The sequence below is a fragment of the Cloeon dipterum genome, chromosome 1 (assembly GCF_949628265.1).
Source record: "Cloeon dipterum chromosome 1, ieCloDipt1.1, whole genome shotgun sequence".
NCBI classification, from domain to species: domain Eukaryota; kingdom Metazoa; phylum Arthropoda; class Insecta; order Ephemeroptera; family Baetidae; genus Cloeon; species Cloeon dipterum.
The window spans coordinates 23203825-23218672 of NC_088786.1; the positions used below are offsets into that span (position 1 = coordinate 23203825).

Here is a 14848-nt window from a genome sequence, read left to right on the forward strand (position 1 = left end):
TCTAGAAAGCACTGTCTGCGTGATAGGCATTATTAGGTATTGAACTCGTGACCAACCTGCACCGCCGCGATGCTTTGAATGTAATACGAGATCTGCCTATATGCCCGGTGGAGACCAGTCGAGTCCCGTGACTCTGACGTCACGACTGAAAGGCTGTGGGATGGAAGCGCGTGGAGCAGGACAAACACCGAGGATAACGCCGCAAAAACAATATTTTTTTTCTGGAGAGTGTGGTCCATTAGTTTTTTGCACATGTCACATGTTCTCATCTCCGTGTGGACACGAATATAACGACCAAACTCACGCGCTGTTGAGAATTTTTGCTCCACCCTAGTCACATGATTTGGTCGAGAAAAAATTTGAACGACCGCAGCTTAAATTATTTTCTGATCATCAAATTTGAGAAAGATAATTTTTTTTGCACACAAAAGGAAGCTTTTTATAGCCATTTTAAATATTTTAAACATGATATTTTCAAATAAATTTCATTTTTTAACCTTAAAAATATGTTATTTTGGCTAAAAAGAGGCATCAAAATTTATGTAGACCTGGAAACTTTTTAAAATAAGTAAAATAAATAGTACTGTGATTGAGGTACCTTGGAGTTTAGCTGCGATTGGTTTAAAAGCAGCATTAAAAGTTTATGGGCGAAAAGCTATGCCTGAGTAAAGTTTCCAGAAGAGTGGGGAACATAGTGAGCATTGCAGTAGAAGGCCAGCGTGCATCTCTCCAGTTGCGCCGCGCACCAAAGAAGACCCACACCTGCGACTCGGCGGAGCAGGCCAAATCGTCGCACAGTTAACTTCCGAACACTGCTATTGGAAAAAAGCAGCCTCAGAATTTATACCGACACGTAAGTTGAACGCATTTTTCTTTCTTAAATATGTGTTCAATTGTGCTCAGAGTGAAACAGACACAAAATTTTGGGAAGGAAGGAGCTGATAATTCCAATCTTGAATCCCGACAGTCACTTTCCAATTTTAAGCTAGATGTCAAGATATAGGTCCACTAATTGACGTAACTGATGTCAACATAGCATTCAAGAGTAAAATTATTGTAATAGTTTTCAGTCAGTCTCAGTTATTATTTATTTTTTCATTCAAGCTTGTTTAGTTATTTTCCAACTTAATTTTATTTAAAATGCGCACTAACCGAGGAATTAATGCTGATCATGTGATGGTTTTGTTTTTACTTATCCTAGTAATAGTTGAGTTTAAAATTGATCCATGTTACTAAAATTGCTTTTATGTGCATATTTATGACTAAATTTCTAAGCATGGTTCAATAGTAGTATACTAGTTAAAATACTTTACAATTTTTTAAAGCATAAAGCGTTTTACTATACACCTTGTTTATTTTCCTTTTAACTTTTCATTGCAATATTTAAAACAGCAAAAAATAATTGCTAAAAATTATCAGACGTTTTTGTCAGTAAAAGTCAGATAAATGGTTAAAGCATTTTTTTTAGTAAACTTAAGATTCCACGTCTCTGTAAGATTGATTTGCGAGATGCATATAAATTTGACGATACACACGTGACAAGGAACCCGTCATAATATTTTAGTGAGTCCTGCACGTACACACACAGGCGGGGACTGACCATCAATAAGTAAGAGATCGTGTTACTCCCTCATTATTGGGGCTTCTGGCTCGCTCGATTTCCTTGTCACACAAAAATATCGCGTTGCCAGAATAAATTAATTAGTGTATTCTTTGAAAGAAAATGTTAAAACTAAAGGGATGTAGAACAGTGCTAACCAATTTTCAGTCGAATATTGAGCTCGTTAAGTGTCCGACATATTTTTCATTTAAACCAGCTAGTTAGTGAAGTAAAAAGAGGAGCTAATTTAATTAATTCACTTTCTATTATTTTATTAAGTGGTATCATTTTATCAGTGGCCACTTTATTCCTGCTTCCCATATTTTGTAAAACTTCGAACTTGTCAAGCCGAAATATTTATTTTCACCAAGTCAGTAATGAGCTCTATTTACCCCTCATTTTAGGGCAAAAAATTAGCCGTCGTCATGGAGACTGACGAGTCAACACCATTGCGCGTGACGGAGCCTGAAAGATCATACGTGTACATGTCGGCCAGGAACCGAGTGTACCGATCAAAAGTGCGACAGTTCCAGTGCTGCATTTGTGCTGGATTGCTGTGAGTAAATAAATCATTGTCATGCTGTCATGTTGCATGATCGATTCTTAGTTATGTTCGTCTGCGGTTTCTGCAATATCGTGCCTATAGACAATTAGCTGACGTCGTGAACCTGATAATTAAAAAATTGATTCTCCTATTGCGCGCTTCTCCAGTTTACTAATGATTGCTGGTAGCTGCGGTTGCGCTGTAATAATGTTACTAGTGAAACAACAACTGAAATTTCAATAAATATTATCATATCAATAATTAACTCTTGAGAAACGATAATGATTGATTTAAATTCTATATAAAAGACTTAAAATCTAATTTATTGTAAAGTTATAGAGTACATATAAATTAAATGGGAATAATTCCTTTATATTATAAAAACGAGATTTTCAACAACTTTTATTTCATAATATCTTAGACGTGGTGTAACCTCTCAAAACAATGTGAGAAATGTAAAGGGGGTAATTATTGCACATCACGATCGTTTGATTTTTTCATTTTTCTATTTCAGCGGCGTCTTTGTGCTCGCAATGATAATTACCGTTGCCTATATGGTAAACCATGATGTTGATGATCAGCCCTCTGAGCTAGAAACAAATAGCTCCACAATCACTCCTTTGCAAGAGTTAAAAATGCTCTTAATGTCACCAAATTTTATGAAAGGTAATAAATTAATCTCAATCACGCTGCGTGCAATTGAAACTAATTTAACGTAGACACCGAGAATTTGCGAATTCCCGTCAGCGGCTACAACTCAGTTGAGCTCAACGAAGCCTTTATCAAAGCGGAGGCAGATGTGGACAAGAGCTTGCAGGATGAGAAGAACAACCCCGCTGTTCCCCTACCGCCTAACCACCCCAGCAACCTGCATCAGAAAGTCATGTACAGTTCGCCTAACGCGCTCAAGGCATCAAAAACTGGACAGATCATCTTGGCAGCAACAAAAAATATTTACAAGTAAAGTGTAGCATTTATTTCGCCACACTTCGAGTTCAGATATTTTTTGTTTAAACTAAACATCATTTGATTAAAAACTCGTGATACAATAGTGTTAATTTTTGAAATGTGGATTTTTTTATTAGTAATTAATTATATCTGATTGAGAAACATAAAAATAAATAAATAATCACGTTATTACAGGGACAAATGGACTACTGGCGGGTGGACTGGTCGCGGACCCAAACTTCCTTCCTCTAAGTGGGTGTCTTCAGAATGGTGTCCAGCAAAAGAAGACGTGTTATCAAACTGCGACCCTGCGTCTCCTTACAGGACAATCGACGGCACATGCAACAATTTGGTCAACCCGGAGTACGGCGTGACCATGAAACCATTCCGCAGGCTCATGCCGCCTGCCTACGGAGATGGTATTACATCAGATATGATTTGTCCATTTTGGTACTTTAAGGAAAAGGCCTGGTCTTAAAAGCGGAAATGAATGGTAGCCAAGTGAAAATGACTGAAATAGTACAAAATACTACAATTTTATAATCCTTTACAAGTCAAACGAGTTCGTTGCCGCATCGAGTCTATTTTTAGCGCTTAGGAGAGATTTTTGAAAGCACGCTCGTTAAAATACACGCGCACGACACATTTTGCACTATAAATAGCCTATGTCTGTTTGGCCTTGGTCCCAACTTTCCATTTAAAAAAAACCTTGCGCACAGATAGATTTCTGGTTGAACTAGATCAGAATAATCGTTGCTTCAATATTTTGCGATAATCAATATTCTGGGATACATATTTTCATAATTTTTAATATGATAATTATGATAGTTAAATTATATTTTTTATTTTTGCTAATCATCCAGAAAAGTATGGAAGTTTATGTGTGTAAGGAAGTACGAGCTACAATGATCATAATATTCATTTACAGGAATTTCCTCGCCAAGAGTGTCTACTGGATCTAAGCCATTACCGTCCGCCCGCGAAGTGAGCATCATCGTACACCGTCCCACCTACAAGAACGACCCTCACTTTACAGTAGTGCTTGCAGTTTGGGGCCAGTTTGTCGATCATGATTTCACGGCCACCGCTCTGAGTCGAAGTAAGAAAAAAAGCAATACTGATTTTACTACCATACACGTCTAAATCAACTATAGTAAATAATTGCATGCGATTCGTAAAAATTTGTAGAAATAATTTTCAGTATTATGCAGTATTCATTTCAACAAAAAATGCCCAGCCATGCTTGCGTTTCTTAAATTAACTTGACAGTAAAAAGATCTAGTATAAGGCGGAATGTGGCTATTTCGCCTAAGTTAACTTGATGAGACCGTTTTCGTAATCCCGCAGCATATCAACTTCATTTTCATAGCGTGGACGCATGGAGGCTTAGACCAAACCGGTTTCTTATTTATTCGTTTCTATTTTTTTCATTCAGGAGCTGACGGCCAGGCAATCACATGCTGCAACACTGTGTGGCAGCATCCTGAGTGTTTCCCAGTTCCCCTTAGCGCAGGAGACCCCTTCTACCATCAGTATAATATCACGTGCATGGATTTCGTGCGCTCCGCACCGGCACCGTCTTGTTCTCTAGGTTTGTTGAAATAAATTAAATCAGCAAAAAAATCAAAAGTGTTTGAAGACACCAAAAATGTTAATTATTAGATATTTATTTGGAGAATTTCTATTAATGAAAACAATTTTATATAAATAATGCTATTTTTTATGTCAGATTAAATAATTGGTGCACACATTCTGCCAATGAATCTAAATAAAAAATTACTCTTAGGTCCAAGAGAGCAATTCAACCAAGTGACTCCTTACATCGACGGTTCAGTCGTCTATGGCGCCGACAAAAATTTGGAGTCAGAGTTGAGGACTTTCACTGATGGCCTTTTGGTTTCGTCTCGCTCGGCGGACGGCCGGGAACTTTTGCCCGTCGACCGCACTCCTAAGGACGGCTGCAACCAGGCCGAGGAGGCGGCCAAGGGCCGCTACTGTTTCAAGTCCGGCGACGCCCGCGCCAACGAGAATCTCCACCTCACGACACTGCACTTGATTTTCTCCAGAGAACACAACAGGCTGGCTACAGAGCTGAAAAAGCGAAACCCCACTTGGTCTGACGAGAAATTATACCAAGAGGCAAGGAAAATTGTTGGAGCAGAGATGCAGCACGTTCACTACAACGAATTCTTACCTGTTGTTCTTGGTAATTGCAATTTTTAAGAAGTAGAGAGTGTAATTAAAAACTGATTACTTGGCATTTCAGGAAAGGACCTGGCTAATGACCTAAACATTACGTCGGAGGCGAACGGATATTATCATGGATATGATCCAACTGTTAATCCTCAAATTGCAAATGAATTTGCTTCTTGCGCGTTCCGTTTCGGTCACACACTTATGCAGGTAATATAAAAATGAATGAAAATATAAGAATCCATAAATTTATATTCTATGCACGCGTTAAGTTAATAGGTGGGTCGTAATATGAATGGAATAATTTTTAATATAATTATTTGCTGTATTTTAAATGGTAAAATTTTGTTAGGAGTACGCCAATTCAATCTTTAATTTTATAAAAATCTGGATTTGTTTTAGGGCTTAATTAGAATGATTTCTGGGGACACAAGCAGCGAAGACTATGTTCAGCTGCACAAAATGCTGTTCAATCCGTTCGGACTTTACGAGAAGGGCTACATTGAAAAGACGTTGAGAGGCGCCACACGGACGGGCATGAACAAACCTGGCAGCTCTGTTTCTCCCGAGGTTTGGATATTATTATGAGATAAGGTTTTATTTTTATTAATTAAATTTCACATTTAGCTCCAAGGAAATTTATTCAAGCCACAATCTGGTCCTTGCGGACTTGATCTTGTGTCATTGAATATCCAGCGCGGACGCGATCAGGGCCTACCACCTTATCCCGCCTGGAGAGAGCACTGTGGATTTAAACGACCTACTACGTTTGAAGATCTTGAAGAAATTATGGATACGGAGTCAGTGGACCGTATGAAGACTATGTACAACACAGTAGATGACATCGATCCTTACACTGGTCTTTTGTCTGAAACACCTGTTACTACCTCTGGAATTTTGGGACCAACTGCAACTTGCGTAATTTCTGACCAGTTTGTTCGTCTTAAAAAAGGAGACAGATTTTGGTATGAGACACCTTCGGCACCACAAGCTTTCAGCCCAGGTTGGTGACATTTATATTTTGTGAAATATTGTATATTATATTCAATAATATTGCCACACAAATTAACAATCGCCTTATTATTTTGTTTTAGCTCAACTGAACGAATTAAAAAAGGTTTCTCTTTCGTCTCTGTTGTGTGACAACACGGACACGCTCGAAGAGGTGCAGCCTCTCTCAATGCAAGCGATTACAACAGAAAACGCCATCACCCCATGTGCAAATCTCCCTAGACCCAATCTGGACGCGTGGATTGAAATGCCGTCCGTTCATCTCGTTCAGTTCTCGGGCATTAGACCAAGACCACTTCCCAATATTGAAGAGTTGGACAGGATTCCTCGAGATCCGACCGAACCAGTCAGCCGCAAACCAACGAAAAACGAATTGGTCGTCGGCGCCACAGCTGTGGCTGGCTCGGTGACTGCGTCCTTTGACGGAGGCCCTACTGAGACCCTCTGGGATGGCACGCTACCCACGACCATCCCCACCGATTTCATCAACCAGGTGCTGCCTCCGGATGGTGAGCCGCTTACGCCACTCGACCCCGCCTTGATCGACCACAGAGCTGGTATCATTTGGACCGGCTCGGTCGACTTGATTGGCACCAACAGGCTTCAGCTTACCGCTTCTTTCTCTGTGCCCGTCTTCATGAAGGGCATGGGATACACGCAGAAATGGTGGAATGGAAACGCAAAAGTCCAACTCAATGTCAACTGGAACACAACTGAACTGGCTGGACAGGCCTTGGGTGACTTTTTCACACCGATTGCCTTGCGCATGAACACGAGCGATGAAGGCATTGGCGCTGTGCCAATTCTTTCTACTTCGACGGTCTCCTCCATGCGATTTCCAGTCTTGATGCGAGGCACCTTTAATTTCGACCACTCAGAATTTTACTGGAACGGAAATGTGACGATAATTTATCCACCCAAGCCCAAGCCGATTCTACAAATGCCATACAGTGGCTCTTCTTACTGGGGCACACCGTACGTTCGTCCTCCTCCGAGGTTGGTGATCGGCGGCAGTGCAGAGACTGGAAGCATTAGTGCCTCTTACGATGGTGGGCCGTCTCAGACATTATGGGATGGAACATTCCCACTCTCCATTCCATCGCCCTTCCTCGACCGAAAGCTGCCTGCGGGCACCGTTCTTCCTCCACCAGACCCAACCGTGCCAGTCGAGCACCGCGGCGGTGCCTTCTGGAACGGGAAAGTTGATATAAACGAAAACGACCAACTGGTGCTGACCGCAACTTTCTCCATGCCCGTTTTCCTCCACGTCACAGGCGTTTTTGGACCTGCAGTACAGAAATGGTGGTCCGGCAATGCCGAAATCACCATCAACATAAACTGGAACACAACTGAGATACACGGCTTGCCAGATGCGAAATACTTCACTCCTCTTTCATTTAGGCAGATCGCGAAATTCGGTCCAAGCCACCCGTACCGCTTCTTGTCGACAACCGACCCCAATTCATTAGACAAAACCGCGCCTACTCCCCTGCCAACTTTCCCGATAATTCTCCAAGGCGATTACAATACGGACCACAGCCAATTCCTCTGGAATGGAAACGTCACTCTCGTATTCCCCAAGCCAACTCCCGCTGCGCCATTGTCTCTACTTCAAGCCGCTGCTCCAGCGAAACAGGGCAAGAAGGTCGTGCCGAAGCCAAAGCCAACCAAGCCGGTGGTCTTCAGCTTCGGTGGTAACGCAACATTTGCTTCATTTAACTTTGACGAGGATCAGATTTGGGATGGATCGTCTCCACTTAATTTTTCTGTGCCTGCAAAGGGTGTTGGTCCAATTGGTTCTATGGACTTGTTCCACGGTGGTGATTCAGTTTTTATTGGAAGCATTGAAGTCACAGCACCTAATACGATATCTGTTAACGGCTCCATTTCCCTACCAATTGCTAATGCTTCCAACCCCGCTTCTATTATCTGGCAAACTGGCACTATTGAGGCAACTTTAAATGTCACTTGGAACAACACCCTCCCTGAAGTAATTGCAACTGAAAACGACACTCTTCATTGTCTAGTTTACCTTTCACCCGCAAAATCACCAAAAGACAAAAGTCCAGCCTCTGAAAATTTGCTGGCCGCCCCTAAAATCGGTCCAGCCATCATGCCATCGTGCTTCGTCATTCTCTCGGGCCAATCCTCACTCGATAAAACGTCGTTTTCGTGGAGCGGATCGTATGTCGCAGTCATTCGCCCGGCTGCAGGCGTCACTCCAGCTGCCAAACCTTCAAGGAAGAAGCGATCAGCCAACGCTCTATCGCACGGCAGGGTTCAACAGAGGGTGCAGGATATTTCAAAGCCCACGGGCCACAAGGTGGTTCTGGGTGGCAAAGCGGTGAGTGGAAAAATCACGGCTGCCAGCGACGGGTCGCCACGACGCACCCTCTTCCACGGCTCTCTACCCATTTCAATCCCCATGCCTGCATTTGACCGCTACCTCCCTCGCACCACCACCGAATACATCCACCAGAACATTGGACCCATTTTCCACGGAAATGGACCCATCTGGTCGGGCTCCGTTAATTACAGACCAGGCACGCGCACCATCGAGCTTTATGGGGATTTCCGTGTGCCTCTTTACCTTCATGGTAACACCTTCAAGCAAGAGTGGTGGCTCGGTCACGCAGAGCTAGTGATCGACGTTGCTTGGAACAACACGCTCTTGGACTACGCAGCGATAGCTTCCCTACCTGACGCTGATTTTTACTCTCCAATCCGGTTCAGGCCTGATGAGAAAGCATACGCCGACGATGAAGCATACAACAGCATTCAAATGAGTGACCCTGATATGATGATCGCCACTCCGATGCAACCCCCCGACGAGCCATTTTATCCTAAGGGTCCAATGCCCAAGTTCCCTATAATTCTTCACGGTGCCATGAATAGCGACGGAAGAGCCTTCCTTTGGAATGGAAATATGACAATGGTGTTTCCATATGCGGAATAATATTTTAAGAATGAATGTTCTAATCATTGAAAAATAGTCAATTGGCAATTGATCTTCTATACAAATTAATTTCCAGTAGATTTGCTCCTTTTCAATTTTCCCAAAATTGTCAGCAGTAAAAAAATAAAATTTGTGCAAAGGCTTAGTTGAAATTGAAAGTTACTATAGATGTATTTTTAGTCCAACGCTAATAAGTAGTATACTTTGATAAATTTCCTCTCGAATTTCGCAGTATATTGCTTTTGAACTTAATTTAGGTGATCTATTCATGACGGTTTTAATTATATTTTGTATACAATTTTGTACTTTTCTAAAGTATGCTTGAGTGCCCCATAGTGGCTTCTAAAAATTTCATCCTTGGTTATGTTGTCGATAATAAATGTTAAATTATGTCATACATTGTTTTTTTATTTTTTAGCTTTTAACACCCACAATCAATTACCAACCTACACCAAATCCCATTTTCATTTCAAATTTGGCTGTTAATGAGGAATTTCTCTATAATCCTTGTCATCCCAGTCTTCTTCCGAAAATAAACTGTCCAGATCAGCCCGACCGAGATTTAAAGTTTTCAGCTTTGATTTGTTGTCTTTTCCAAGAGTGAAAAAATCCTTTATCGTTTCTGGCCAAGATTTTGTTGGCTTTGGTCCTGCATTTTGTGGCAAAAGCACCTCATTTTCCTTCATGACTCTTGAGCCTGACTCTTCGAAATTGAAATCCTACAAATTTTTAACATTTAGTATGCTCAGGAGCTTTAACTATGATAACACGAGTTACCTCAGGAAGGCAGTGATGCTGCAAGCAGAATGATTTTTTGTCTCCTTCTGAATTGCATAATGTTCCGTCTGGGAAGTAAGGGTCAACTCCCAAATCGTTAAGTTCCAAGCGCGGTGTGTAGAAAGCACCTGTGTCCTTCCTCTTACAGAAGATCGAACATGACATCCACAGTCGTCCTGATTTAAATTTGCCGTTTTATTTATATTTGTAAAAAGTGCAATTGGAACAAACCAGTCTCGTGAGGCGCTTGCAGACCTGTGCTGGGATCGAGTTCAGGAAGCAATTTGCTGAATTCTTTGCACTTTTTTGCAGCATACTCTTCAACTGTTATTCTTTTGCGACACATCTAAAAAATGTGTTTAAAATAATTTCTATTAAAATTTAAACATCTTCAACTGACCTTATTATCATCACAAAGGCCTACGCTAAAACTAGAGCCATCGCAGCCTTCGTCTGTGTTTACAGGTTTCGGATTATCACATGCGCGTCTCTTATTTTGTGAGCCTAATAGGTAGATCAATAAAAGCAGGAAATTTAAATTACAAACTAACTCACCCCTTGAATCCTTAATACAACCAGAACTGCACTTTCCATCCTCTTTCCAGGCACTCCAACCGCCAGGAAACTCCGTAAGTGGCTTTTGAGCGCCTACTCGCTTTACTGGAACGCAATCTCCACCTTGACACCACTGCGAAAAATTACTGATATGAAAATCCAGATATATAATATAAAATATGAACAGTACCAAGTCCCTTCCACAAGAAGTTCCTTCCAGAGCTGGGCCAGCGAAATAGTACCCTGATCTGTGTGGCGTGGAACATTTCAGATTCTGGCAAATCTCCGCTAAAGAGCCGCTCTGTACCTCAATCACAGAGTCCTTGTCGCGCAAGAGAAACTCGCACTGCCGTTTCGCCGTCCAAAATTGTCCGGGAATATTTTTAAAACGTGTGTGGTCGTTGGTTTGAGAAATTTTACTTGGGTTGTCATTCAAACATTTGGCCCATCTGCAATTAAATTATAGTTCAACGACCAGCGGAGTGTGCGCGCGCGCCTGCTTAAATGAGAAGTATGCAGCACGCTTTGCTTAGAAGCCGAAACATTTGCCTCTTTTACAAAATATATTTTTAATTATTTTTACCCCATGTCTCTTAGCACTGAGGCACTGCACGAGGACCAATGAGTTTCGCCTTGGGTGCCTCTAGAAGGTGACATAACGTATCCTTCCTTTGCACAGGGATTTCCAGAGCTGTCGTGGTGCATTCCAAGGCTGAGAATATGCCAAATTAGATTATTTAAATTTCAGCTGAGTTTTGTTTTACTTGTGTCCAATTTCGTGAGCTAAAACATAGACAGACGTAAATCCAGCCGAAGGGTATGGCTTGCCAAAGGTGTTCACAGTTCCTAATTCAGCGATTACGCAGTTATATTGCGTCGTGCAGACACCGGCAACCGTTGCAAGACCTTTTTAATTCATTAAGATTTACAACATTTCCTAATGAATGCAACATTTTACCCATTGTAACTCCGCTCTTTTGTCCTCCTTCATACGCAAAAAAGTCCAAGCTGCGGAGATAAATTAATTTACACCACAATGCCAGAGCTTAACGAACAAACCACCACCACCGCCGCCAAATACGCGTTTTCATCCCCAATATTATTTGCTGTATCATAAGCCAGACATTCATCATTTCGGCTTAATTCTTTCTACAGCGGAGTAAACAGTTAAATTACCCAGATACGTAGAGACCCATATCCCAGTGACCGGGGTCGGAGTCGCCTTTGGGATTGTGTTTCTCGTTCCACAGGCAGAACGAGTCGAGCAACTGCCCCCTCTCGCCGCCGTAGTGCGGCAAGTCCGAGGGTTGCGACACGAACAGATCCAATCGCACAATTGATAGCTGCACTGTGCGCCCCAGGCTAGGGTGCAAATAAAGCGCTTGGATCTGCAACGAGAGAGAAGAAGAATGGGATCATGAATATGGAAACAAAGCAGCGGGCGCATTGGCCGCCAGCTATTTGTGCAGCAAATCGGCGAGCTGGCATTTAAATTCATACTCGAGTTGGCAAGTGAGGGCAGCCGCGTGTAAAAGCTAATTATTTGCGCACTCACCGCGTTCATGTAAGCGAGCAGCATGTCCCGAATTTGTTTGTCGTCGTAATTGAAGAACGGGGAGAACAACCGGTATCCAGCTGCGTCGAAGAAGACGCCCAGTTCTAGAATGAAGTCGCTCGAGGCGCGAGGAGATCTTTTCCGCACAGGCTCCTTCTCGTAATCAACGTCAATGTTGCTCTCCTGCTCGTCGTCATTCTCGTCCAAAAATTCAAAGTTTTTCTGCTCCTTACCCACAAGTTCTTCAGCCTTTTCGGCAAAAACTGCAGACTGCCGGTCGTAAATAAGTGGAACTGCAATAAATTTCCAGGGTTTTTGTTGTAGTTGATCGTGATGCTTTTGATTTATTAATACCGGCATCGCCAAGCAAGCTATCGCTGGGCATCAGCGGCGCACGACGCACCAGGTGAGGCACAGACTCAGGTCCTTGCCCTTCAGCAATCACGGCCGCCTCTCGCTCCATGATAATTGTTCGCAGGCGGTGGCTCAGCGGGCTGATTTGCAACGTGTCATTTGGCAGTAAAACGACTCCTCTCTTGACAAAACACATTTTAGCAATTAATTACATTTTGACCAAGTGTCCTACAAAAAGATTTATTGCACACGAAATTAAAATGAAATTAGAATGAATCACATCGATTTTTTTTATTTAATAGATTGAAAAATTATTTTGTGAATTGTCTGCTTATTAAAAAATCCTTTTTAATTTTTTTTAATTAACTTACAACTTCTCTCGGCTCACACATGCTAATGGCTGCAACAGTCCCATCACTCTGGTGTAAATAGTGGCACCTCGGTGGAGTCCTGCTCAATATTCTTTGTGCGTTCCCATTATGTTTAAATGTTTTGAAAGACGGCGCAATTAAATAAGGATTTCGCCGGAGTTTCAGTGACACTGGCCTTGAATCACATTGTTAGGTTTAGTTAATAAAGCTGTAAAAATCATTTACATATCGAATGCGTGGAATTCGTATCGCAGCTCTTCAGTGCCCATGCCTCCTTCACTGTCAGCACCTTCTACTGCTAAAGGCGGTGTCATGAACACAACCTGGTATTCAGGAGCAGCAGAAGAAGCAGACACGACACCAAGGTAAAACGCCAGCTCATCTTCAGTCATCGATTCATGTAGATTCTGTGTTTAAAATAAAAAAGACACATGATTTAACTGTACAATTGGAGGATGAAAATTAGTGAGAGAATAAATGGGCATTAAATCCCGTGATGCGGTTTCGATGCCAATTTAAAAGGGTTTAATTATGTTTCTATTTTCCCCTTTTTTAACCTCTGCTCAGAACATTCCGCGGGCTATGAGCTCACCCGGCCCCAATAGCACCGGAAGTAAGGAGCTTGGGCCGATTGTAGCTATATCTTTCCGCCTCCCCCACCGAGCTCTTTTATTGAAACGTTTGAAGTTTGTCCGTACCACTGGAAAAGTGCGAAAACCAGTAAGCGGCGACGGCGAGTCAGCACCGGTTCGACTCCCAGCCTGTTGAGCTATTTGAACATTTCGAGTCTAAAAATTATCCATCTTTTCCTATGTCTGGCATTTGGCTGCCAGTTTTAAATCCCCAAAATAATCAATAAACTCCCATTGCCTTGACATTAACACTCCTGAGAATGCATTAAAAATGCGAGCCAACGGTATGGTTCAACATCAACAAAGATACAATGTCATATACATTTAATTATTAATGTTTTTAAGATTATAATATATTAATTAGGCACCTATATGGTGCACAGTAAATATATATTAGATTATTAATCTAAAATTTCTACGAAAAGTAAACGCATAAAAATGCAAAATTACCTCAGTGAATGCATGCTGAGCAGCGAGGAGCAGAACCAATGCAAAGGTGTGCAGACCCATATCGATTGGAAGGTACTGCGTCCGCATGGGTGGTACGTCAGGAATAATCATATTTATACCGCCCCTTCCTCCGCTCCTGCGATATCTGCGCCAAAGGATGCTGGTACTGCAAAGGTCAGGGTCGGCCTCAGGACGTTTACCCGCCACCTGAATCGGTTTAACAAGCCGCGTGTACGGAATGCGTACTAAAGTTCAATTTGCACGTGGTGCTTAAACAAACATAATTATCAGTCCCAGTTGCTGTCTTAATTTCAACAATTTGCACCACGAAAGTAAATGATTTTAACAAGTACACGTTAGAATTAGCATTTCGTTTTTTGACAAATGGATGTGTTTTTTACTAACAAGCTCAACTAGTTTTCAAGCTCGTGTTTTCAATTGTTTAAATTTTATAAGCTACAAGAAAAGTATGAACGATATAGATTTTTATATTGAAAAATTCGTTTAATATCACAAGTAAACATCAACCCATGACACTCTCAAATACATGAAACATTTTTTTACTTTTTTACTCCCGGGTGCAACGGAAACGTGCATACTTTGAGCAATATATGAGGATAATATAAATCAACGTTAGTACAAAAAAGGTGCGTATTACACGTGCATTACTCGCATTACGCGCAGATGCACTCGCGCTGCAGCTTTGTGTACACAAAAAGGGAACCCCCAAAAGCAAAATGTGTTCATTCACACTCGAATGATTTGCATTATGCTGCTTAACATAGGAGACTCCACCGGGCGACACATCACCGAGTGTTTATTTTATTGTAGTTTTATCGACTCGCGTCTCCCCTATGCATTCAACTCGTACCGGCGTGCGATTTGTTTATAAACGCACATAC

The 14848-nt window shown here is 41.8% G+C and overlaps 2 protein-coding genes across 2 annotated transcripts; one reads left to right on the forward strand and one right to left on the reverse strand.

Annotated features, from left to right (window-relative positions):
• The first annotated feature begins 718 nt into the window (after window positions 1–718).
• On the forward strand, window positions 719–9649 carry LOC135947188 (uncharacterized). The gene is made up of 12 exons (XM_065496277.1): window positions 719–853; window positions 2005–2156; window positions 2659–2810; window positions 2864–3104; window positions 3288–3511; window positions 4021–4191; window positions 4528–4683; window positions 4879–5298; window positions 5359–5495; window positions 5688–5855; window positions 5913–6288; window positions 6380–9649. The coding sequence occupies exons 2-12, from the start codon at window positions 2026–2028 to the stop codon at window positions 9250–9252; spliced, it is 5049 nt and encodes a 1682-aa protein (XP_065352349.1). The 5' UTR covers window positions 719–853; window positions 2005–2025; the 3' UTR covers window positions 9253–9649.
• On the reverse strand, window positions 9640–14194 carry LOC135947684 (A disintegrin and metalloproteinase with thrombospondin motifs adt-1-like). Its single transcript, XM_065496621.1, has 15 exons — window positions 13947–14194; window positions 13090–13271; window positions 12865–13039; window positions 12494–12674; window positions 12140–12432; window positions 11761–11972; window positions 11543–11592; window positions 11349–11490; window positions 11168–11296; window positions 10775–11033; window positions 10585–10717; window positions 10430–10533; window positions 10261–10375; window positions 10030–10205; window positions 9640–9971 (listed from the first exon to the last, which is right to left on the reverse strand). Exons 1-15 carry the CDS (start codon window positions 14055–14057, stop codon window positions 9735–9737), a joined length of 2499 nt encoding a protein of 832 aa, XP_065352693.1. The 5' UTR covers window positions 14058–14194; the 3' UTR covers window positions 9640–9734.
• Between the last annotated feature and the right edge of the window lie 654 nt (window positions 14195–14848).